The following is a 25,293-nucleotide window of genomic DNA, read 5'->3' on the forward strand; positions in this document are numbered from 1 at the left end:
GTCACCAAATCACCGACCACCAAATAATTTTTTCATAATATTATTTAAAATTGGAGTTGAACTAATGAGCAAATTATCTACTAGAGTTGGTACATAGCATTATCGTATACACGTCCCTTTTAAGAAAGAGCTACTTTTTGTAATTACGTGAATACCTGGATAAATAAAGCATGAGTATATTATCATTTTGCTTATGATTAATAATTTTTGCTTAACAGATATCAGTTTTTTTAAGTAAGAGAAAGAAATTATTAGATCATCCGGCCATGCTTTCCAGCTTTCATGGTGCAAGACCACATCTCGGATCCTTTGCGGACTTCGTTGCTGCAATTTGCTACATTTGGGTTTACTTGGCAGTCTCTGCCAAACTATATGCCGTTCATCGCCACGGTCAAATATAAAAGCACGATCCATTGGACGAAGTCCAGTAGCGATCTTCCACTCCCTCGCCCTCTCGCGAGAGGGCAATGGCGTATCGGAGGAAGCAGACCACCTCATCTAGGGGTTCCACCTTCCAGGATCTCCGATCTCCGACCTTCTCCTTCGAGGGGACACCTTCTCCGGTGTCAGATTCTCCGGCAGCGGCGCCGTCGCTGGCAGCGCAGGCGATGCGCGCCTCCGCTGCCCATCGTGACTCGTCGCTTTCCTCCGCCTACGGCGAGTCCGTCGTCTCCTCGCGTCGCGAATCCGATCGGCTGAGCTCGTCCGCTTCGCCTCGGGTGAGTTAGATGTATTTTATTCTACTCGATTTGTCGTTCTCTCGGGGTTGCGGATCAATGAATCGTTGTTGGAGTGGAGGGATCTGTTCGTTGAAGGTGGGGATTTGGCGAATTGACGTGGTTGATTGGCGGCGGCCTTTGTCGATGCTTATGTTGTTACTTGGATTAGATGTGGGAATTAGGGGTTTTGTTCGAAGTTGTTAGGGAATGGTTTGGAGACGTCAGACTGTCAGAGTTGGTAGGCTTATATTTCTGATCGAAGATTTTAGAATTTCTATGTTTCATCTTTTGTCTAAATCTCGGTTGTTGTGCAGGTCATATCAGAATATTGTACGCATGTGATTCTCGATGGATCTAATACTTAAGCAGAAAGATTTGTTTATTTAGTTCTCTTTGCGTTCTAAGATATGTCAGTTATTTGACTATTCACGATTTCTGTATCCGGATTTCTCTTGTAGGATCCGGAGCTCTGTAAATGTTGATTCCATTGGGTTTTTGTGTTTTGTTTATAATTACTAAGATGGCAATTGTTATTTCCTCTCTTTAAAGAACTGAGCGTCATTCCCAGATGCAAGATTAACACAATAAGTTTGTGAAATGACATGGACTAACTTAAAGGATAATGGGATTAACATATGTGACTTTCCCGTCTAATTATGTTGTTCTTAAGATATGAGCATAATGATCATATACTTTGCATTTTGTCTTTCTTCAGTTCACGAGGTAATGAGAATAGTCTCAGGATCATCTTAAGGAAAAGAAATCTAGAGGAATGTTATATGCATATGCATAGGAAAGACAGGTTAACTTGTTTTCAGTTTCAATAGTTGCGGCTTTGTGTGTCAATAATTTATTCTTCTTAATTATATTGTCTACCTAACACCTGGAATTGTGATAAAATGTATTTCATCAGTCCTTTTAGCACACAAATTAATGGTCTAAGAGTAGCATATATTTGCAATTATTGAGTACATCCATAAAGTTGCTAATTTCTCACCTTGCATAGCCTTATCGGCAAGCTGTTAGCATCAAGTAGGTTTAGCTGGACAATTTTTTTCCCATGTAATAAATTTGTAATGTCATATGCAGGATTCTGCTGATTATGAATATACATCGATGAAAAGCTTAAACGAGTCAAAATATGGATTTTGGGGGGTTTTGGCTAGGAAAGCAAAAGCGATTATTGATGATGATATGAAACAAGTTGAAACCCCTAGTAGAAATCAGTCCTGGACAGCTGACACGTCTGCAGGTGGTCAGGTGAGGACCAATTAATACTTATATGAGGTTACATTATCTTGACTTGCGAATCACTTCTGATTAGGTTATGGTTGCTTTACAGATTTTGAAGTAATCCATTAAATCATCCTTTTTTCTCTTTAGCATTGAAGTAATTATAGCGACATTGAGTCCTGATGTCCGTTCTCTGCATATATCAATGATGTTATAGTATTGCCTAATTGTATTGGATTGTCAAAAGCCTCTTTTCATCTGCACACTCTTAATCATCTTTATCCTATTTAAGATGAAAATAGCAGGTTCATTATTTCTGAAAAGTGAGGTGCAAAATTTGAACATTGAGTTGGGGATATCAGGAGTTATGTAGTATATGTTATCCAATATTTCTGAAGTATATTTCATGGTTATTGGGGATAATGTACTTATATGATTATTGTGCAAGCATTTTCTTATCTATTTTATCTTTTTCTTCAGTATCTTTAATCATTTGCAAGTAGATTGTTATCCTACCTTGGCAACTTTTTTTTATCATTATGGGCTCTGCAACATTCCGGTTTCCTTGCTACTGCTGTTCGTATGGGCGCTATGTGGTTGTGCTGATAGTCATTCCTTTCCTGGCTTAACTTTTTTAAATGCAGCCCCGTCATTCGTATCGACAACCAGAGACCTTTCAGAAGACGGAAACACCTCCAAGTCAGAAGAGTTCGGATGCAATTGCCTCTTCTCTTAACTACATTGGCGGCACATTAAAAAATGCTTTTGAGGTAAGTTCTCTTCCTAGATTTGCTTAGATCTGTTACTAGTAAAACGAGATTATTCTTGTAAATTATATAAGAACTATATTATAGTACTCGTATGTTTTTGTAAGGTTCACCGAGATCATGTCTGACTGTTGTGGTGAAATCTTGAAATACTGAAATGGCAACTTTGGTCATAAATATGAAAATATTCAATATGCATGTTTTGTCAGAGAATCCATCATTACATGCATGTATCTCTTGTAAGGTGACAAGAAATTCTTTTATCTTGTTATAGTTAAAATTTAAAAGAGAGAAAATGTTTAAAACATGTAAAAGAACAATGTCTGTAGAAGTGGGAGATCAACGAGAATTACAAGTCTGGTAAAAGGTTAACAAAATATGTGTACTACTTTCATTGATTAGGGCATTTGGAATTATGATTTTAGGTCTAATATTTGATATAGTTCCTTTTCATGGTTAATGGATGGTGTAATGTTTGCTTGATCTTTCAGTTGGTTTCTTCTTGGATTGCCCTATCATCTCATTGAGTTACTCAACTCCACTTACACTCCCTAGGTGAACTTAGCTTTGTGCTAATGTTATCCAGTTAAGCTGAGATTTGAAATTCACATTTTTAATGCTTCTATGAGTGGACTGGTACTTCTTTTATTATCTCACTGGCTGACAAGCAAAAAATATTAATTGACCTATACACTTGAATATAAATGGTTAACTGTTTCATGTGACATAATTTTTTTTAGACTTGCATTTGAGACATTGTAACATGAAGAGGTATCTGGCTATCTATAGTAATTACTATAGTTAAAATTCTAAGTAGGGCCCGTGACATGGAGAAATATCTGGCTATCTATAGTAATTAATATAGCTAAAACTCTTAAGTAGGCCAGTGAAATTCATTTCCTTTCTATTCTACTGCTGGAATGTGCTTGTTTTCAAACAACCTTTTTACTTACTGCAAGTTTAATGGTGATTATCCTTATTTATTCAGGAGGGTCGGACAATTGTAGAGAACAAGACAGCTGACATTATCCATGAAACACGTAAGTTGAACATAAGAAGAAAAGGAAATGCCTCGAATCTACAGAATCAGACTGCTGGAAATTTCACTCAAAGAAATCTCCCTCAGACTCAAACTGACTATGAGACTCAACTGAAGGCATCCCGCGACGTAAGGTGGCAAATGTGTATCACTGGTTGCTATTCTGCTCAAATGCTTGTCTGCTTTGTTTAGTTGCATCCCCAGTAGAATATCTTTAATTTAGTATGTCTATTTGATTTATCAGTAATTTGATTCAGAGCCCCTCCTCCATCTTTTGTGATAGTTGAAAAAAGGCAATGTAAAAATTTCTGTAAGGTACATTTCACATTCTGTTTATCAACATAAGAAGCTGATCGTCAAGTACTCAAGAAGTTACTTATGCAGTGTGTAAAGGACCTTTCTGGGGCTGTGGGTAATTGGCTATATTATTTGTTAAAGCATGATAAGCATTTCACCGATGCTAACAATCCCCCGAGGTAGATCAGAACAGTAGGTCTGAGTAATCTGCCGAGGTTATTTATATGTGGATTACAATATTAGCTCAATTAATTGCAAAATGTAGCATTAGATCGTTCCCTCTGTTGAGGTACAACACTTGCAAATGGTGATACTGATTTCTTGATTTATCTTTTTACGAATCAATTGATGCCTTTTTGTTTTGTTATCGCAGGTTGCAAATGCAATGGCTGCCAAAGCAAAGCTTCTTCTAAGAGAATTGAAGACTTTTAAAGCAGACCTTGCTTTTGCAAAAGAACGGTGTGCTCAGCTTGAAGAAGAGAATAAAATGTTGAGGGAAACTCATGAGAATGGAGGTAGCCCGGAAGACGATGATCTGGTATGACATCTTTTATACCTATGATCCAGACAAAATATACTGCATACAGTCTATAAAATATTCTTCCATAGATTTCTAATGATGTATCATACAAAGAACTCGGAAGTACTTTGGCACACCCTATTCCTAATGTGCCAGCTAGTCATTTAACTGAATTCAATAATTGGGTGTTTTTCTCGACTCCTTGTTCCTGTGCCTTTACATTTTCTGCTTATTTTTCTCCTATCCTTGCTGCACATACAAGGCCAAAAAGTATCATTCTATACTTGTTTTTTATTGGCTATAATACATGTACCATGTAGCATAGAGGCAGACCAAATTGTGAACAAGCATAACTGTGTTATTCTAATTAATTTCAGTGTTCAAATGAAAAGGCATGTTTCCCAGGTTGTATAAGTTGGTAGCTTATCCATAAATCAGAAATAATTTTAAAAATCTGTACTTATTTTAAGATATGCAATTCAAGTTTTTCAGAAAATAACCATATGAATTGGTGATGTATCATGTTCACATCTACAGGGTGCATAGAAGTAACTTGAGTATAAGAAAGGGATAATAGATAGATGATCCCTATTTGCTGCTTGTACTATGTGAATGAAAAATGGTTGCTTACAATGTCCAAATGTAGAATGGGTATATAAATCCTTTATATAAAAAAGCCAAAGAAGTGGAGGATTAGTTCTGAACCATCTGGAAAACAAGGTTTTTAAGATATCCCACATAGTACGAGCATTCATCTGATACCTCAGTAGTCAGTGCCATTGCTCAGCATTTATTGATATGTTATCCCCACAAATGTAAATTCCTAACCAAGGTTTACTTTATGTGTATTGTAGCAATAAATATATCTGTCACTTGCAATTCTCTCTATTGTCACATGCATTTTTAATTCTATGACAGTTTCTTGAGTTCTGTTCTTGTATATTATTCGTATGTTCTACTAAATTCTATGGACAAGTTTCTTTTGAGATTAAATAGCTTGATGCAGTGGACATGATTTAAACGCAGACCAGTTTCAAGATGTCTTTTGTTTTATTTTGGCATTTGTCACTGTGATGAGATATGATTCAATTGTTTTCTTACTGTCTCCACAATATTATGAGGAAGACTTTTACCCAAGAATCATGCAATAGAAGTCATTTGGAAATTCATGCTATTCCATGAGGGAAATGTTGAGTTATCCCTTTGGATATCATTTATCTTTATCGTGCAGATACGACTTCAGTTGGAAACATTGTTGGCTGAGAAGGCGAGGCTGGCACATGAGAACTCAGTATATGCTCGGGAGAACAGATTCCTCAGAGAAATAGTGGAGTACCATCAACTCACCATGCAGGATGTTATCTATGTGGATGAAGGCATAGAAGAGGTGACTGAGGTTTACCCTACACAAGTCCTACCCCGGGCACCATCTCGCACAGCATCTGAAGAACCATCACCTGTTGTTCCTAGCCCTAGCACTAAAACTACTCCGATGAAGCCTGCCATCGTGCAACCATCTCCTCCAGGTTCCACCTTCGTCGTACCAGAAGCTTGCCCCATTGTCCCTACCTCACCGAGATCACCTCCTAACATGAGGGTGAGCGCACCATCGCTGGTAAAGTCAGAAGTGGAGAGTGCTACTAGACAGTGAGAGATTCAATCAGCTTTGGCATGATATCAGGCTCAGACGCTTATGCTTGTTTTGTTGCTTATGCGTGCTGGTTTGGCAATGCATGTAAGAGTATATCATCGATTCATGTTTATGCAGTTTGTATCTGTAACTTGATGATTCATTATTATGATTATTTTGGAAGCTATAAAATCTCATTCATCATTGTTTGTTGGTCTCTTTGTTCTTATTATCCAACATTCCAGTTCTCAGCTGCAAAAAAACAGGAAAGAAAAGAGGACAGCCATTGGTCACTAACGGTGAGTGTTTTATTTGATGACATTGCACAATCGTCTAATTCTTTTTTAATTTTTATTTAGTTTGCTTTTGGCTCTAAATTCAACACAGCAAAGTGAGCTCTGGCAGGTAACTTAGATTAGTAGGGCGGCCAAATTCTAGATCCAAGAAGTAACATAATCGGGAAATATAAATGGCAGATATCAGATAATTCTCTTTCATTCATATTTTCTTTTGACTTCACAGTGAGGGGCATATACATGGATTGTACAGTGTTATGGACATATACAATTCACCAACACTTCTCTCGATAGATCCATCGGGTACCAGCGGTGATCTGGTGAACATATCAGGACGATAGCAAGGAGGAAGAAAAAAGGCAGCGAATAGCTGCTTCTAGAAGACAGTTGTGCATCCAACTGAATCTGTTAAATATGCTTGTGTACTTTAGAATAGCTGGAAAAAGAGGCTCGTCGAACCATCACCAAACGATCGGAGATCTGCTTGTTTCACCATTGCTCTGCACAATGGGCATGTTCTCTCTCTCTCAAACCTGAAATTATTGGCTCATCAGCAGACACATAAAACAGGGCAAATCAGAAATAGTACTTTGTAATTTATCAGAAACCGTAAATCTGAGATTAACGAACTGGATAACATCAAATGATGCTTTCATATTGATGCCAATTTGTACCAAGTACTGAAAAATCAGCAGAACAGAACTCCAGCATATCTATATGTAAGATCATCTTCATGGAGTGTGCTGAGATAAGCATAGATGTTGAGTTCATGACCTCATAAACTTTTAGGGCTAAACATGAAATTCCAAGCATTGGCAATAATTGCATATGCAGGCCAGGCTTTGCGTACACTTGAGATAAATATAAAGTTGCACCGCTTTAGTAATGGCAAACGGCACCAAAAAAGGATGGTAAGATGGCACCAGATTACCTTCTGTTGTTAGAGAGAGTGCATAAGAACCATAAAATAAAGTACTTAAAAACTTCAGAGACTTTACCATTCAGAGACGCAATCTTCACAGAATATATGCTTGCAGCGAAGAAGGATAGGAGCATGCATCTTCTCCTGGCAGATAGCACACAGATCACCAGCAGCTAGAACCTGTACCAATTCCATTTCATTTGACTGAATTAAATAAAAAAAAAAGCATTATGAAGCTTCAAGAGGTAGCATCATCTAATTCACATATTAAATATGCTTGTTCTGCTCCAAGGGCTGGCCCCACTTAAACATAGAATTTTAAATCTTTTCAGCAGCAATTTAATAAGGAATATTTCCTTTTCTTGTATAATTATAATTACCTAAGATATCCTAGGCCTAAAAGCATGACACTCACAATGGAGAATTATTTGAGACCCAGGTCACAGTTTCTTCCTCAGTGCTTTGGGATATTTAGGTCCCAAGGACAATATGCGGAGGCTCACTCAGTACATTTACATCTGACATAGATAAAACTAACATTTTGTTCTCAACAAATGAGTGGAGGCATGTGAAGTTAAGCATAAGAAATTTTTTATAATTTTTTATAATTCATATTGAACGCCTATTCTAATGATTTAAGAAAATAAAAGGTCTCTTCACTCCCTTGATGGAGGTCTATTATCATCCTATCATCCAAACAATAAGCTATTGATCGGACTGGACATCAGTTCATAGGTAGGTAATACAGCAGAACATTGACAGTATATGTATGATTTCTCAACTAAAATAAGGATACCGTAGAAAGCATATCTGCATAAAAAACATATGCTACTCTTAAGAAAGAAATTCCCATATGGGCTACAAGATGCCCAGTTTGAGAGAATGTATTAAACTGCCATACAAACAAGAAGTAATATATGGAGTTATTCTGCCTGTGTGAAAAAAGTATTTACAAATTCATAAGACAACCTACAAAAAAACATATGGACAGAACATGGAATTAAATCTTCACTACACTTGCTTTGACAATGATATAACACTGGATCAAAGAATATAAAAAAGGCATCCCATAGTCAAATGTCAAGAAATCATGACAAATTACCTGTTCTTTAGTAGCATAGGAACCATACTGCACATCTTTACGTGACAATGCCTTTACAGCTGCCAAAAATGATTGGATCTGAAATCACCCATTTAAGAAAACGTCAAAATATATTTAACTCATTACTTAACCGTCTGACCGTTCGCAAACTTAGCATTAGGTTTTGATATTTATTTAGAAGAAAACAAGGAGTGGACAGAGATGATACCTTCTCGACAACTGATGTCAACTTGAAAGTAAGATACAACCCTGTAGTAAGAGAAGAAAAGAGGCTGCCATATTCCTTGTTCAGGAAGAATCGATACCACACAGGAGTTGGCAACAATGCACGGTAAAGAAGTAGAAAATATTCCACTAGTGTTAACATTTGACCCTAAATTAAAAACAGAAATTTGAGAATTTCCTTAAGAATAATTGATTGGAAAATTTAGAAAAATTGAAGTTTGAGGAATCTTTGATTATTCAGAAGAAAAAAAAAAGATCTAGCACAATTCAAAAGGGATGAAAATTATACCATGTTATAACCTGTTCTCTGGACTTGTATTTATCATAATTTAAAGTCAGATATGCAGAGTAAAAATAAAAAGATAAGCCAAGACATGAAGGTAAGGAAATTCTAATATGCTTAAAAAATGCACTTTCAGATTTCAAACAAAATATTTGTTCTACTCATAAGTCATTACACAACATCCACAAGAACACTGTAAAAGCTATTGAACGGCTTATTTCTCGAGGTTGTTGGAATTAAGAAACGAGGAAGGCTCCACACTCACATAGAAATATTGAGATATTGAGTTAGATGCAACCAGAAAATCAGAAATAGAATAGACAGGCGTAGTCTTTATATTCATCCCATACAAATAATAGAAGCTAAAGGATCTGCATTTCATATTTGATATATCTCATGCCAATAAAACTTAAAAGTGCAATGATGATTGATTCAGCATGTAAATGACAACTTCTGCGGTTCTGACACTGATTTCAGAACCAGTTTGTATATGTCTAGACTTCTTAGATAGGTACCTCTAGCCAAAGGAACTCAGGTCCATGATCTTAGAATCAGAACTTATTTAAATTAAAGGAAAGACACTAGTCGTGACAATTTAAGAGATAGACGATCAATACGGAGAATTTGCACTTTGCAAGGACGCTTATGTGCCATGATATAAAAATTCAGTTTTCTAAAGATAAGATGTTCTCATTACTCCTCACTTGATATAGACTTTTTAGAAAACTGAAGCATATAATAGTCAGTTATATCTTGCCTGGCCAACAACACCAGCTTTCAGCATCCCAGAATCTTTTGAGAGTCTAGCCCATCTGTTCAGATTCACCACCATGTTCCTTAACAATTATTAGTCAAAATGATTTCAATTGGCACATCTGTACCTTTACACGCATGGTTCTGGGTGCACCACAGTATCTGGGCCATATGCTAAACCAGATTAAACATTTAACTTTGCTCTACCACAGACCACCGACTAATGCCTATTAGCTCTGTCTCAATTAATAAATGATTTCTAGTAGGCAATATATTTCACAAAGTGAAAAGTTAGTTTAAGAAGCATATTTCTAAGCAAGCAAGATGTGCCAGTTCAACTAACTCCTCAAACCACATAGCTAAATGTCACTTATTATACAACAAGAAAATAGCATAAAAGGTAAAACTATGGATACAAATTAGGCAAGTATATTATAGAGATCTTAACAAAACAAACCTGCTTACGGAAGTTACGGCCTCTGCTGTTTCTGTAGTACATCAATAGAATACACTTAACAACCATAGCTGCCTGGCGCACCATAGTATCTGGAAAAAATCACAATTACCTGGGAATTACAAAGATGTGCCACAGAAAAAAGGAAAGCATTGCTCTAAAAATAAATTATAAGTAGCTTGTATGGTTCTTTAAAAAACTATGAATTTTTACAAATCACACTATACATTTTATCTATTTTGTGATTCACAGCTCGTCTTTGAGAATTTTGTAACCTAACCTCTCTTTTTTTCCTATAATTCTCATTTAACACTCCAATGTTATTTTGACCGACTAATATCGATCAAATTACTAAAATACTCCCACCATTAGGTTTCATTTTCTATATCCCTCCACTATTTTTTCCACCTATCTCCTCCACCGTCGTCGTCGTCATCATCGCCACCACACCACCACCTTTCCTCATCTTCTCCCCTCCCCCCCTCCTCTTTCTCCTTATTTTCTTCTCCTTCTTCTTCTTCTTTGGGAAGAGAAAAATAGGATAAAGAAGATAGGGATAATTTAGGTATTTATAAATTATTTTATATATTATAACGGAATATTCTTTTTCTAGTACCATCTAAGTTAACCCAGAATGTTAAATGAGAATTATAGAAAAAAATGAGGAGTCAGATTACAAAATCCTTAAAGATGGGGTATGAATCACAATATAGGTAAAATGTAAGACGTGATTTATAAAACTGTCAAAAAACTATTATACACACTAAATCTAAAAGATATAAAATATTATACAAAGAAACAGTTTCTTTCCAAAATTACCATCTAGTGGAGAAATGGACAAATATGCTTCATTGCTGGCAAATTTTGTGAAAAATATAAGTGATGCCTATAAAAAGTGTAATGCATGTATATGATTACTAATGTGGGCTCATTCACTCATGTGCTACATGCTTTCATTGGCAAGTAAAAACAATTCCATGTATAAGATCATTGCCACATGGATTGCCACGTCATTCAACAAAATAAGGGATAAGCAATGTTCTGTTATTTTCACCTACTTCTAAAAATACTGGCTAATCAGTAGCAAGAAGTGGTCAATGGTAGAAAAATGGGAGTCGAACAAAAGATATCGAACATTATGCATAAAAATGACATTCTAAATGTTAGCCATAAGAATTTAATTTATTATAATGGCTACTAACATTGTCTAAGAGGTTTCTTACTAATATAAGGTAAAGCTAAAAAAATTCCAAAATAGAATGAATCCTTCACTTTTGAAGAAACTAAACATAATGAAATGTACCATTAAGACAAATCCAAAATTGGAAAAACGAATTTCATTCTGTTATTGTCACTACATTAAATCACAATTTTTCAACGACAAGCTTGTCGACTAAGAAACTAAGAATCAAAATATTCACTTAAAAAGCATACCATTCACCACAATAATGAATATTGCATGCCAAAATGGTGGTATTTCTTTTGGAGGGAGCATAGCCAAAGGTTTGAGAAGGTCATCATTCTTGTACCACCAATAGACTCCAAAAACATGCACCATGAAAACTAGTGTAATCCCAGTAAGCACTGAAATTTTTCTCTCCCCCTACAGAAACCAGCAAATAATAGTAATATCAAGATCTAAGCAACAACCAAGATTGGAACTTCTTAGCTCAGTGTTTTACATGAAGAACTAGTAGAGAAAATAATAAGTTAACAACCACCTTCAATTAGGCTTGGGCCTCCAAATGTATGCTATATTGTAATAAGCATCAAAGAAATATGTAATAGAAATCTAGTAACTTCTAAGTAATCAAACAATCTTTAGAGCATTCTAAGAGATGGATGAAATGGACTGACAAAATTGTGACCTGGTGAAGGGAGCTTAGAAGAAAGCAAGTCATAAAAACTTGGATAAGTTGGCACATGGGAGGGAGTATAGGCATGTATCCTTATCCATAAAAATGGTCTTTCTTGCCCACAAACATTACAAAATTGCACTTACTTTGGTTTGAATTGTAAAATAAGAAGTTGTGAATAAGTTTCCTACATCAAAATATAAATTATATCATCCAAAACAAGGATGTAGTGTGGATATCAAACCTTTAAAGCAGTCTGCTTCCGCAAAATATCATTGGACTTAAACATCACTGCAGCAATCCAAATTGTAACAAAGACACCTGTACAAGTTTTTTCACAAATATTATTAACTTGAGCATAGAGGAAAGTGCAAGGAGATATACAATAAATGCATATTTCCATAAGGAATAAAGTTTCAATATTTCAGATACACACATATTAAACTAAATCCTGGAGAAGAACTTAAAAGATAAGAAAGACAAAAATATCCAATTAAAGTTGCTCATGACTATCACTGGTGATACAAACCAAAAGGAATTGGAAAAAGGCTAAAATCATCTGTATAAGCTCATGGTAAGCAATCTCACGTGGACAATTAACTTTATATCATCATAAAAGAACCAATCTGACATATGTATAAGTATCAATACATGCATTCAGTATTTCAGTGGCATAATGATAACCTTCTGAGAATGAACTCCAAGGTTAATCAGACCAATCATCACAATGGAACACTTACTAAAGAAGCATAACGATGCAATCAAGAGCACTTACCTTGCAAGTGTTGCCTGATGAATACCACCAAAAGAAGCAAAGAGAATGGTAATATCTGCTCAATCCACCTCGCAACCTGCTGTATATCATATCTTTGGTAAGAGTTATCCCTACTGTTGCCTGCAGTAGCATTTGCCTCTCCTTCTGTGCTCTGCGAACCAACCAAGATTGACGGAGGCAAAGAAGAAGAAGTCACCTCTTCTACCCCGCTATCATTCTCTCCATTTCCTCCCTGCCTCTCGGACTGGGTAACATTTGGATCCACAGACACATTACTACCACCACCGGCGATCCCCTCCCTACTGGTACTGGCATCCAATGTTTGCGATTGCCCTACTCCAACCCTTACACCTTCCTGATCACCAACCCCAATGATCCTTATCGACACCTCCCCGCCGCCGCCAGAGCTATGGGCGGCAGAATCATCGGAGCGGCCAAGAACACGATCCCCTCTGACGACCAACCCCTCGCTCTCCGGATGGCTCGATCTAGTCCGCAAGATCCCGGAGTACTCCAGGAGGGCAGTCAGCGGCGCCTGTATGAAATTTGACGCCGAAAACTGAAACCCTAACCTCCTCGAAGAACTGCCACCGCCTCCAGCAGCCGATCGATAGGGCTCCGAGCTCCCGCCGGAGGATTCCATGATCGGAGCACGATTCTGGCGAAGAAACCTGAATAAACCTTCAACAAACAGCAATCAAGCAGTCCAATCCAGGATTGGAGGTACCGAGATTAAAACCCTGCCAAAAAAAAATATGGTGGCGAAGGGATCCGCTAGGAACCCTAACCCTTCTGGAAGCGAAATCTTTCCACAAAGTATGAGACTGGAAACCAGAACTGAAAGAAGACGAAATCGAAGAATATAATCTTTGCCCTTTTATTTAGATCGTGCGGAAAAATATTCAACAAACTCTCTTCCTCCAACTAATAGAGAAAGGAGAGGAAATTAGAAAGGGACAGTTAAAAAGGTAACAAAAGCAATACAGGTAAATTTACCGATGAATAATAAATAATACGTGTCCCTCTAATCACTAATCTCTCTAATTATGATACTTTAGAATATTTATTGCGTAAAATTAACTCCATCTCGCATTTGTTATTACTTTATTGGCCGGATGATGGAAAACAGCTATCGCACCGACAGCTAGTTTCTGTGAATCTATTTTAGAAAATTACAGTTAACGTACCATAGAGCGACAACTGTAATTATTAGTATTACGGTTACGAATATCCAAGTCACCGATTAGACCTTGGTCTGTCGTTCGATATTATATATGATTAAACCAATCGGCAAGCCTTATCGTTTGAATAATTGTATGGAGATATGAATGGTCTCCTTGGCTACCATCCGATATTATATGGTTTTCTTTTGTCACAAGCAAGAAATTAGAGCCGAATTGGATTCCTTCATAACCGGCTTCACTCGTTGGTTAAGTTCAAATTGAAGTTTATCAACTATAAATAAATTTAAAAAAAAAACCCAGAATAGTTGAAATTGAAGAGGCCAAAATTAGTTAGCCTAGGATGCAAGTTAGAAGCAACCTATTGCTTGCACATCAATTAAACAAGAGACATGTATGAAATTGTCGTGCTTTTTAGCATGAGGACATTTGAAGTGGTCTTTTTCCAACATTTGCAGAGTGCTAGTTAGTGTCTTTCAAATTTCCTTAAGAATCACAAGATCACAAGATCCTTAAAAACAAAATTAAGTAGCTAAACAACACCTTTCGGAAGAATTTAAACAAATAAATCTAACAATTCGGAACTCCAGAAAAGGTTGATGCAATGTGAAAAGGCGATAAAATTGAGAGACAACAACATGCATGAATTTTCCTTCTCATTCCTCAGCTTGATTAAGATTGTGCATGGATTTTATAAAAGAAGACATTAAGCAAATATATTCAGTTTACCAGAGACCCCTCATGCATTTTTAACAAACAGGTAAAGGCATTCAGACTAGTTAATTAGATAACATCCAAGCTCCTTTCTGATATGAACATTCACTTGCCAAAGACCTCAGTCAACACATGAAAATCAACCTCTCCAGTTGTCCTTCAACTTCCTTATTTCCCGCAGGGCTTCAACTGGAGAACCACAGCCCAGTTTGGCCTGCACAATCATATGCCAATGACTAGAATTTTTAAGCACACGTCAACAGAGCAAGAAAACAGAGAATTAAAAATTGTAACACAACGATGAAGAATGTGTCATTAATTATTTTGAATAAATTACTTGAAAACAAGGATATGTTGCTGTAAGGATGCGATGATACTTTATTAGGAAAAGGACATGAAGGTCGCTATGCATTTTCAGTTTCAGTGACCAACCATCCAAAATTGTCTCTAATATGGGATTTAAATTGAAAAGAAATTTCAAGTATGAAATCTTAAGGAACAAATCCTTGGACCAATTGGAGGATATCATGGAATTTATGCTTCTCCCTTCCATGCATTTTTTGGTACAAGGACCAACCATTCCCAAAATCGAAATTTATGCTTCCTCCTCCATGTTTAATTATAGTGCATCCACACAGTTTCAGGGTAAGGACTTCAGGGAAGGTGAACATTTCCCATTGCCAAGTTTTCCCCCTATACTCTAGCACTAGCAGCGAACTGACAATAAGAAGAACAAGATCCAAACGTCCAGCTTATTGCAGCATTTAAAAATCTATAAATTTAAATACATGTAATAAGGTAGCTTTAGAAATATATTTCATTGGCCTCCAGCATTAAAACATAGTAAGAAGGAAAAGACCTGTATTTCCGGCAGATCAACACGCATGAATGGATTAGTTTCAAACTCTTCCCCAATGGATGAAGGAATTGTTGGTAGGCCAGCATGATGTTGATGTTGGGCCCATAAGAGCTTCTGTGATATCTTCTCATTTTCTGGTTCAACTGTTAAAGCAAATTGCAGGTTCTTTTTTGTGTACTGCCAAGTGAACCGCACATTAGATTTGTTTCGCATGCTTCGAAAAGTAACTAACAGAAAACAAATATAAAACTGCAACACCCAAAAACTATTAAGGAAACACTTAAACACGGTACATACCAGCCTATCATCTTCCAAATTCATATCATGTAATTTCCTAATATCAGAATTAGGAGCAAGGCTTGTGCAGTCTGATTTACGAACTCAAGATTAGGCTATAGGTTGGATTACTATGCCTAATAATAGCAATGAATGCTTATTCATAAGTTTGATCTAGCGGAAGTCCATGCCATCACATACCAGCAATTACCAGTTATTCATTCATCCTTCGCCAACAATGCAAACTATTAAGTGTCAAAAAGATGTCCTGTACCCAAAATTCCAAGTTTGAGCTCTTCCAAATGTAAAAAATCACAATCTAGCAGTAGCTAGCACTAAGTAATCAATCTGCAGTAATTCATAAAGACTCCTCTCTCAAGGACTTTCCTGTGACAAAGCCATGCATCTCAAGGCCTCAGCAAGGTTATTACATGTTCCATGTCTCCTCCTTGTCCTTTGGATGCTATTGATGTTTTGGATGATTTAATTGGAAAGTCTAAACTAAGTAGGTCAGTGTCAGTTTTTGCAGTGTGGATGAGAGGAATGGTACCTCATGGCCACAATAAACTCGAGTTGGCTTTGGCAATGAACCCAAAGTCACACATAATGACTGATACATCTGTTCTGCAGTGCCCTCGAAAAACTTGCCGCAACCAGCAATAAACTGTATGGAAGGGACAAATCTGTCAAAAGGAGGATATCATTAAGAATTTAATGAAGGATGGAATATCAAGTTACCAATGTGTCTCCAGTAAATACAGCAGGATCCTCTTCGGCTTTACCCGCCACATAATAACTTATGTGACCTCTGGTATGACTGATGGAAGCATAGAATAAACCATTAGCAATGGAGCCGACGAATTTCCATAGGACTACTAGAAATAACTGGATGAATATAAAGATGCACTCAAAAAGGGGAAGAGAGAAAAGGAGAAAGTTTGATAATTAAGCTCACATATTAGCAATTGGTCTCTTACACAGTTACACTAGTATATCAACTATTCATCCTCATTGTTGCAGTCATAGGATGAACTGCGAAATATAAAAGAGTAGTTTCTTGCATATAGCAGTATTAGCTGGTGAACTAGCTCAAACTATGTTACACGTGTTATTAAACTATATTAGCACATATTTAGCTTATGAGTGTTGAATCAAAGTAATCCAGGAAAGTCAACACTCAACCGCATAAGACAGGAAGGCTATCAATCTCTGCAGTGACAACACAGGCATGTCAAATACTCATCGACCAACAAAAAGAGCAGAACATACCACGGAGTATGGAGGCAAAGTATATTGATATCCGCCCCGAGAGACAACTTATCCCCATTCTCCAATTTATCCGTGCACCCTTTCACGTTATCTATCGATCCACCGTACACCTTAATTCCAGGCACCAACATCCTCATCTTCTCATTCCCACCAGCATGATCCCTATGACCACAGGATCATTAAAAATAGATTTTCTTTTTTAAACACCCTACTTCTATCAAAATCAACTAAATTCGTTAATTATCCAACATAGCTTCTTTAGCATGCTGGGAAATCACAAGTTGGATAGCAAAATCCAACAGAAACGAACCAGTGGTGATGCGTGGTGAGGACAAGCTTCAAATAAGCGCCAATCTCGGCCGCCGCTTGAACGATCTTGTCGGGCTCGACGGGATCGACGGCTGCGGCTTCTCCCGTGCTCTCATCGACGATTCTAGAATTGAGAAGAGAGAAAAGAGAGCAGAAAGCTTATTTAATTAGGGTTTAGGAAATCGAACGAAGAGGAAACAAGAGGGGAATGGGAAGGGAAGAGGAGTTAATTACATGTAGGCGTAGTTGTCTTCCAAGCAAGGGACGTGAACGATCTTCATTTCTCCGGCTTCTTGATCTCTCCTCTACTGCGAATGGATTAAGTAGATGGTACGACTACAGCAAACAAAAGTGACGCGACAGAGTTCATCCAGGTCTACCTATTCCAACACCTTCGCATCTTTATTCAGAAAAATATTTTCTTTCTTTCTTTTCTCTGGTGAGTGAAGGCAAATTTTCTTCACCTAAAAAGAGCATATAAATACTTACTCCTGACTAATTGGCCATAACAGAAGAAGAAATTTGAGGCGAATAACGTCAAATTTAGGATAGTTATTTCTCTTTATTATTTTTTAAATTAAATTTTTTATTCTACAAGTAATTATTTTTATATTTATTTATATTCTTGATGTAATATAACGTAAAAAAAAAAAGATAAAAATATATTTTTTTTACTAGATTTACTGTAAGGATAGTTTGGTTTATTATAAAATAGATTGGCGAGACATATATCAAGGATAATTTAGTAATTAAATTAATATGTGATATAAGATATAATTTTATCGGTCAAGCGTGTATATTCTAGAATAAAATTCTTATAATATTTAATTATTATTTTAAAATAAAAAATTATCTAGAGCTTAATTTTTTTTAAGGAGGGATTACCGACTTCATCAAGGGTCTCGAAAGCTTGGATGAACGGTGAGCTTTATGGATCTAAAGAATTCCATATAACTTTATCCCTTAAGAGAAGAAAAGTTAAAAATTATTGAGATTTAAACCCGAGAATACCGTATAACATCAACGTAATCATTTTTAACTAACTGAGAACTATCCCAGCAATTTTATTCCTATAGTTGTCCTGCTGCAAAGAGAAAATGTTCATATGCCAGATAGAAATACAACGAAATGTTTTACAGTGCCTAAATAGTGATATCGCCAATATAAGATCCTCGAGTTGTTTTCACTACAAAGCAGTGACTTTGTGTCATTCATGAGGCCAGCACATGAGAAACATATCATAAGTCCGTAAACAAGCCAACAACTTGGATGAAGGGCTGCATGTATGACCATGCTTTCATCTGATAAGTGAATCGATGTGCTCAAGGGAAATTGCAATATTATAAAGAATACACTATAAGCATTCAAATATGAGTACATGCGAGAGACAATAGGATCAAAGATGGCTTCGCTTTCCATTGAAAAGGAATAACATATGTAAATCTTCCTACAGAAGGATGCTGCTACATTCTTCCAGAGTTCATATAAAAGAGCCCTGCATGTCACAAATACTACTCTATTAATTACCCTATGAGGGTCTCTTTTTATTTCCTCAAAGATGTTGCAAATTGGTGTGTCATCCTCCTGGCTGGAGGGCTCTGCCAAATGACCCATAGAATTATATCCACAAGCTTTAAGGATGAAGAGTATCCAAAGAACAAGTACTATCTCGTGGTCCAAGAATTATGTTACTGCCTCAGGAGCAGAATTGCAGTAAGGTGTGTGCATGCAAACCAGCCTGGTGGATGTTAAGCACACAAAGGCAAATCCAAGTCCCATTAAGAGCCCATAAGAACTCTTCCTCGCTTCCAACCGGAGTGCCCGCCTGAATACACGACCAAAGCTAGGGAGCAATGTCCCACATGCGAAGACCATCCAGTAGTCGAGCCCATTGTAGTCAATACCAGCAAGTATAGCTCCAATGGCAGATGTCGGACCTGCAAACCCCGTCAAGGCAGCAGCAGCTAATGCTCCCCGCCAGCTGTCAGTAGCACCAAAGATGCAGCTTGCAACAGCTGCACCTCGTGGTAGCCCATGCAAAGAGACTGGAAGAACCATGTGACGACCCAGCCCATAAGCTTTTGGAGCAGCCACGCCCAGCGCAAGACCCTCTGCTAAGGCATGTAGAGATATGGCTCCACATGCAAGGAATGACTGCAGTGTGAGGGCGCTTAAGGAAAAACCAGAAGATGAAGCAAGGCCATAAATAGAGGACTTTTTGCGATGAACCAGTTTCAAGATGCAAGAGGTCACCATGTGGTAGAAAGCAGAGCCAGCAATAAGGAGAAACAAAAGGGTAAAGAAACCCATCTTCGATGATAGCAGCAGTTGTAAAGGTCTCCATGCTGCGAGAAGAAAGGCAATGCCGGAAGCCACACCACTGAGAAGAGGATGTGGCATATGGAAAGCAAGTGAAAAGGCAACAAGGATGATGCCACCGAAAAGTGGACCAAGACCAAATAGAAGAGATACCAAGAAGCCCGAGGCATCTTCTGAGCTGCAATTCAGATGAAACAGATATCCAGTAAACTTACAATATTTATTAGAACATAACTCACATATTTCAAACCATTTGGGTTAGATAAAAATTCAGATTAGTTGGATAAAAGAAATTATATGGATAGAAAGATAACACTTACTTGTAACCATTGCTAAATCCCTGAAGCACTGTACTCAAGGTTTCCATGAAAGCTACAGCAAGTGTACCTGCAGAAGCAACTTGAGAGGGAGAGGCTTCCTGGAAAAAGAAAAGGAAACTTAAAAATCATGCTATGCTCATAAAAATGGAAAGACATCTAATCAAAGATAAGCAAAGAACAGATGCATGATTCCATACATGATTCAAACATGTTTAAACAGCTAAGAGTATTGACTCACAAAGAGGACCCACAGGAAGGTTGACCAGTACGCTAGTTACCTTGAAAGCATCAGGAAGGACCTCTGCAATAACCATCCATATCATGCATCCAGCAGCAAAACCAGTACAGAATGGCAGGACTTTATGAAATGCATCAGCACAAAGGAAGGATGGAACAGCAACAATAGGCTAAAGTTTAGAAAGAAGAAAATTGAAATTAGAAAATCACAAATAATTTCAAAATCAATATAAAAAGAGGAAAATAAAACACAAGGTGTTCAGACAAAAATATGAGAATAATTCATCATCTGTCAGCAAAAATCAACAAGATATTTGAACTCTTAGCAAAAGAGAGGGAAAGAAAAGCAGAAGACACTCAAGTTAAAACAAGCACACAGCATCCATGCATTATGTATTACACATAAAAAAGTAGCCCTTCACCCAAAAGATAAATTATGTGCAAGCGAGCTAAACCTAATATAAAAGCATTATTACTATCATTCAGATCTTCAAAGCAGCCCATTAAGCATCCTCAGTGGTTCAATGGTAGTGCTTCTTTTGAATGGTTCATAAAAACCAAGTCCCAAGCAGAAAAGGAAAAAATATTTGATTAAGTTTGTTGTACATGCAACAAAATACCTTCATTTCTGGTGTTCTAGTTGTAAGATAACTTTTTGTAGGAAATCGACTTAATATAACAACAGTTTCTTTTGTCATCATAATAGTATGATTGAAGGAAAAAAATGCACCAAAACCCAAATATACACAAGATGCTATTTCACATAGATCAAGATGATCATAAGATTAAGGTTCCCAATTTTAGCCGATCCCAATCCTGACAAAAAACCAGCCAGTTAGCTGGTTCTGGTTTTGGGTTAGGTATCGGCCAATCCCACCTAAAGCAGGTCAGAACAGGTTGAATCCAACACGAGGGATATCATAATTGATGCCCCCCTCGCACGTCTCTCTTTTCTTCTCTTCTTTGGTGAGTTTTTTTTTTTCAGTTTTTAATTCCTCTCTTTCTCTTCCTGCACTTAGTAGATCTGATGACATCTACTATTACTGCGATGAAGCAGTAGCACTAACTACTGAGAGCCTAAGAGAGAAAGGGGAGAAGGGAGAGAGTGGAGAAAAAAGGTAAAGAAAAAATAGAAACCTTGCATATGTAAGTAATTTTTGAGGAAGTTTTAAATTTTGATAGCGAAAAAGGGAGAAAACTCAGTATTCATCAAAGTTTTAAATTTTAAATAAGTTAATACATTTTTTAAGTTTTTAGGCTTCATATGTAAGTTATAAGTCTCTAGGAAGAGTCTCTATATATATGTGGAGAAAACCGTAAATTGGAGTATGATAATGATAATAGAATTGGATTATTGATTTCTTGCCTCCTATCTTTTCTCTAGACTTCTCCCTTCTCCCTTCTCCTCTTCACCATCCTTCCACCTCTACAGTTGGCAAAGTTTTTTCTAACTTTTAATCTCCCTCGACTGTTGAGCCACCCCTCTTCTTTGGGATCTCGACCACTTCGAGAAAACTCGGTATACATTTCTCATTTTCCTTTATTTTTTTCTAAATTTTTAGAAATATTTCAATATTTTTAAATAATATCTAGAATTTTACGTAATTAAAAAATATTTTGATTATCATTTTTTTTACGGTTGATACCGATCTCAAACTCGATACTAGAAACCTTGCATAAGATATGATAATTAATAAGTTCAATTAGAGAACAAGAAAAGGAGAAAAGTTACCTGGGGCAAAGATGTAATGACACTCCACAACATTGCATTTTGTGGAGAGACCCCACGAGATGAAAGAACCATGCTCACAGCTAAACCTTCAGGTATATTATGGACAGCTATTGCTAGAGTTACTAATAGACCTTGAGAAAGTCCTTTTGACCCAGCGAAGGACACTCCAACACCTGAACCCTCTCCAAAAGAATGAAGAGTCATTATTCCTACTACAAGTATGACTTTACTAGCATCAGCACCTTTTATGTCCAGCATGCTTACTTCTCCATACTGTTCAAGAAACTGCAGGCAGAGAACAAACATTAGCTTACCAATATAAAGATAACACAACCAAATACATAAGGAAGCATATAAGTGGAACATATACACTGAATGCAGAATCAAAATCTAGCTTATACAACATCATGATGAACAAATGCTTAAACTTCAAAAGAACCATAACTGTATCTGATTCATCTCCACATTCCACATCACAGTATTCTTCCTCGACATGTCATACTTATGTTCACAAAGATCTTGGTAAACACAATGATGATAAACCATTTGGTGTCATTGATTGGAATGATGGGAACACCTTCCCCAACAATAGAATATAATCAAAGCCAGAAAACTAACTTATGTAATGAAATGCAATGGAAACAAAAAACTAACATAAAGTAGAGAAGCAACCAAAATGACATATTGTAGCAATAATTATGATATATTATAAATTTTTTAACCTAGACCTCCATATTTGTGGAAAAAAAATTTATAAAAATACTTTTCCTTTGTACACCTATTGCTGGATGCATTAAAAAGAATACCACATACCTTCTTACAAAGCCAAATGAAAATTCCTCCGCTTAAAATCCCAAAAACAACCCAGCTTCCACTGCCATAGTTCTGTCCTTCCTGCACAAGATCAAAGCTTGCAGCCAACATTACTCCAGCGGCCAAGCCATTGCAAACACCTGCCCACTGGGCCTCTAGCTCCACAAAAAAGAATGGAATTGCACCTAGTCCCGTAGCTGCAGCCATGGCAAGGGTAAGCCATGCAACTGTGGACGCTGATACTTTGCTATTACTATATTTCCTCTCCTCAAACCCTTGAAAGCTATCCTTGTAGCTTTCAAATCCAGTTGTAACAGTGCCATCTCTAACCGCATTTACTAAGTTCCTATGAGGAGCAGTCCGAATTCTCTGAACAATTTCCTTCTCCGACTCAGCAATTGCGAAACCATTAAGCAAAATGAAAACAAACACAGAAAGCAGAGTTGCTTTAATCTTATGGGCCATTTATTATCTGCTTATATATTATCAAATATCGGCATATAAAGTCATGCTTTTTCTCGAAACATAATATTCCAATTCACATTGCAATATTTGCTGCTAAACCCAAGACAACAAAATCTCCATTCCAGATGAAGCAATTGGTCTTTTTTACTACAATTAGATCAAGACTGCCATCCCAGAGGATAAGTTAATTTGATGTTAGACCCAAGAGACATCTGAGGCGACCAACTGCACAATGAGACGAAGATGATCAGACTACAATTCAAGATTTGGAATTCAAGAAATCAACAGCAGAAAACTAGACCAAACCCAAAGGACCTTAAAATCAGCAAGATCTGCTAAGCACACAAACACGATACGAAGAAAAGTTTTGATTGAAATTCCGAATTGTAATTGATGAAATGATAAAAACTGTAAAACCAAAGACTAATTTGACTTCTTCAATTAGAGTCAAAATGTTAATAGAGATCCAAATAATCGCCCAATAACACGGAAACCGAACAATCTTCGTTTGCAGCAACAAAGATCCATCAAAACCCTAAATCCTAAATCAACATTTTCCAAATGAAATCTAAAGACAAACAGAAAGATCATTCCAAAAGCCCTAATCAAGCAAATTACCTCGAATTCGAGCTCCAAACCTTCCACAAATTCACCAAAATCGAATCTTTCTTGTGAAAATCCGTCTAGAAGCAGAACCTGTACGACATGACTTCCATCCAATTATAGAGGATATACGGACGAAATGATCACAAGAGACCTCCCGTAAACTTGGGAAAGAGATCAGATCCAGGAAAAGGAACCCTAATAGCTTATAATGCGTAGAAGAAAGGGATATCGAAAAGTGCTAACTGGATAGAAAATTAGATACGACGGCACACGGTTTCGGCAAGAAAAGATTGGCGAAGGGCAAATCCGGACATGGTGGGTGAAAAGCGGTTTTCCTGGGAATTGGAGACCGCTCGTCGGCGGTTTCCGGGCGAGGATTTAGACCTTTTTGGTTGGTATTTTTTATATAATATATATATATATATTTATCGTTTAAGAACTTAAAAATTAAATATAAGCTGGATAAATAGATATCAATGGCAACATTGAGTCATCAATCGAGCTAAATTATTGAGTCAAGTTACTACCAACCATCAAATAATTTTCTCTACTATAATTATTTAAAATTGGCGTCGATACTATGACCAAAATACCTACCAACTCTACTAAAACTTGGTTAGTGTCCATTTAGTTAGTATTAGTATTACGTTGTATTTATTTAAGTAAGAATGAAAATAAATAAAAAAAAGAAAAAAATTTGATATACAGGTGTTATATATATAATTGTAAAACGAAGTGCTTTAACTCTGGTTCACTAATCAAAATAATAATTAGTTTTTAAATGGCAATAATTACTCAGATTTAATTATTGTTCTGTTATCTCAATTTTTTTGAGAAAATATAATTTACACGACAATTCATTTAATATTTAATAATTAAAATAATCTTTTTAATCTATAAGATAATTACACTTAGAAGTTGCCAAAGATCAACATGGAAGTGCATTTTAATTATAAAAAGGAAGATGGCATTCACATTTTATAATAAAATATCTGGCGAATGATACAAGGAAGTAGTATTTCTGAGATTTTTTAAGATCAATATGGAAGGAATAAAAATAAATAAAATTTATATATAAATAATTAATAATTCAGAGGACCTCCTAAATTGTATCAATCTTTCTCACTTTCCTTCTAAAGTATATCATTCTCACTTTAATATATTTTAGATGGCAAGGGTTGATATCATGGCCGGTGGCACTCATCGGTCCATTTTGTATCAGTCACTGGGACCCACTAATACAAACATACATATTACAATCTTAATATCTTGGCCGATATAATCTGATAACGCCACTAGATATACATACATAATAAAGTTTA

The 25,293-nt window shown here is 36.6% G+C and overlaps 4 protein-coding genes across 5 annotated transcripts; 1 reads left to right on the forward strand and 3 right to left on the reverse strand.

Annotated features, from left to right (window-relative positions):
• Positions 1 to 414: 414 nt before the first annotated feature.
• On the forward strand, positions 415 to 6,867 carry LOC140764675 (uncharacterized). 2 transcript variants are annotated; one of them, XR_012105079.1, is made up of 8 exons: positions 415 to 719; positions 1,809 to 1,979; positions 2,597 to 2,722; positions 3,708 to 3,887; positions 4,429 to 4,593; positions 5,807 to 6,310; positions 6,451 to 6,504; positions 6,728 to 6,867. XR_012105079.1 is itself a non-coding variant. In XM_073103362.1 (6 exons), the coding sequence occupies exons 1-6, from the start codon at positions 468 to 470 to the stop codon at positions 6,224 to 6,226; spliced, it is 1,314 nt and encodes a 437-aa protein (XP_072959463.1). In that variant the 5' UTR covers positions 415 to 467; the 3' UTR covers positions 6,227 to 6,423. The 2 variants fall into 2 exon arrangements, 1 of the variants encoding a protein (XP_072959463.1); XM_073103362.1 differs by lacking the exons at positions 6,451 to 6,504; positions 6,728 to 6,867 and having other exon boundaries at positions 5,807 to 6,423.
• LOC140764674 (uncharacterized) lies at positions 6,676 to 13,825 on the reverse strand. Its single transcript, XM_073103361.1, has 8 exons — positions 12,872 to 13,825; positions 12,341 to 12,417; positions 11,675 to 11,843; positions 10,244 to 10,332; positions 8,734 to 8,898; positions 8,526 to 8,603; positions 7,500 to 7,603; positions 6,676 to 7,034 (listed from the first exon to the last, which is right to left on the reverse strand). Exons 1-8 carry the CDS (start codon positions 13,512 to 13,514, stop codon positions 6,929 to 6,931), a joined length of 1,431 nt encoding a protein of 476 aa, XP_072959462.1. The 5' UTR covers positions 13,515 to 13,825; the 3' UTR covers positions 6,676 to 6,928.
• An 866-nt stretch (positions 13,826 to 14,691) lies between these two features.
• On the reverse strand, positions 14,692 to 17,901 carry LOC140764676 (hydroxyacylglutathione hydrolase cytoplasmic). Its single transcript, XM_073103363.1, has 7 exons — positions 17,714 to 17,901; positions 17,481 to 17,603; positions 17,171 to 17,332; positions 16,640 to 16,718; positions 16,452 to 16,565; positions 15,626 to 15,802; positions 14,692 to 14,980 (listed from the first exon to the last, which is right to left on the reverse strand). Exons 1-7 carry the CDS (start codon positions 17,758 to 17,760, stop codon positions 14,906 to 14,908), a joined length of 777 nt encoding a protein of 258 aa, XP_072959464.1. The 5' UTR covers positions 17,761 to 17,901; the 3' UTR covers positions 14,692 to 14,905.
• Positions 17,902 to 18,799: 898 nt separating this feature from the next.
• Positions 18,800 to 24,352, reverse strand: LOC140764880 (putative zinc transporter At3g08650). Its single transcript, XM_073103705.1, has 6 exons — positions 23,984 to 24,352; positions 22,901 to 23,590; positions 22,088 to 22,372; positions 20,397 to 20,525; positions 20,119 to 20,216; positions 18,800 to 19,976 (listed from the first exon to the last, which is right to left on the reverse strand). Exons 2-6 carry the CDS (start codon positions 23,363 to 23,365, stop codon positions 19,163 to 19,165), a joined length of 1,791 nt encoding a protein of 596 aa, XP_072959806.1. The 5' UTR covers positions 23,366 to 23,590; positions 23,984 to 24,352; the 3' UTR covers positions 18,800 to 19,162.
• Positions 24,353 to 25,293: the final 941 nt, after the last annotated feature.

Source organism: Typha angustifolia, chromosome 8, assembly GCF_048772165.1.
Source record: "Typha angustifolia cultivar Huaian chromosome 8, ASM4877216v1, whole genome shotgun sequence".
In the NCBI taxonomy this organism is placed as follows: Eukaryota; Viridiplantae; Streptophyta; class Magnoliopsida; order Poales; family Typhaceae; genus Typha; species Typha angustifolia.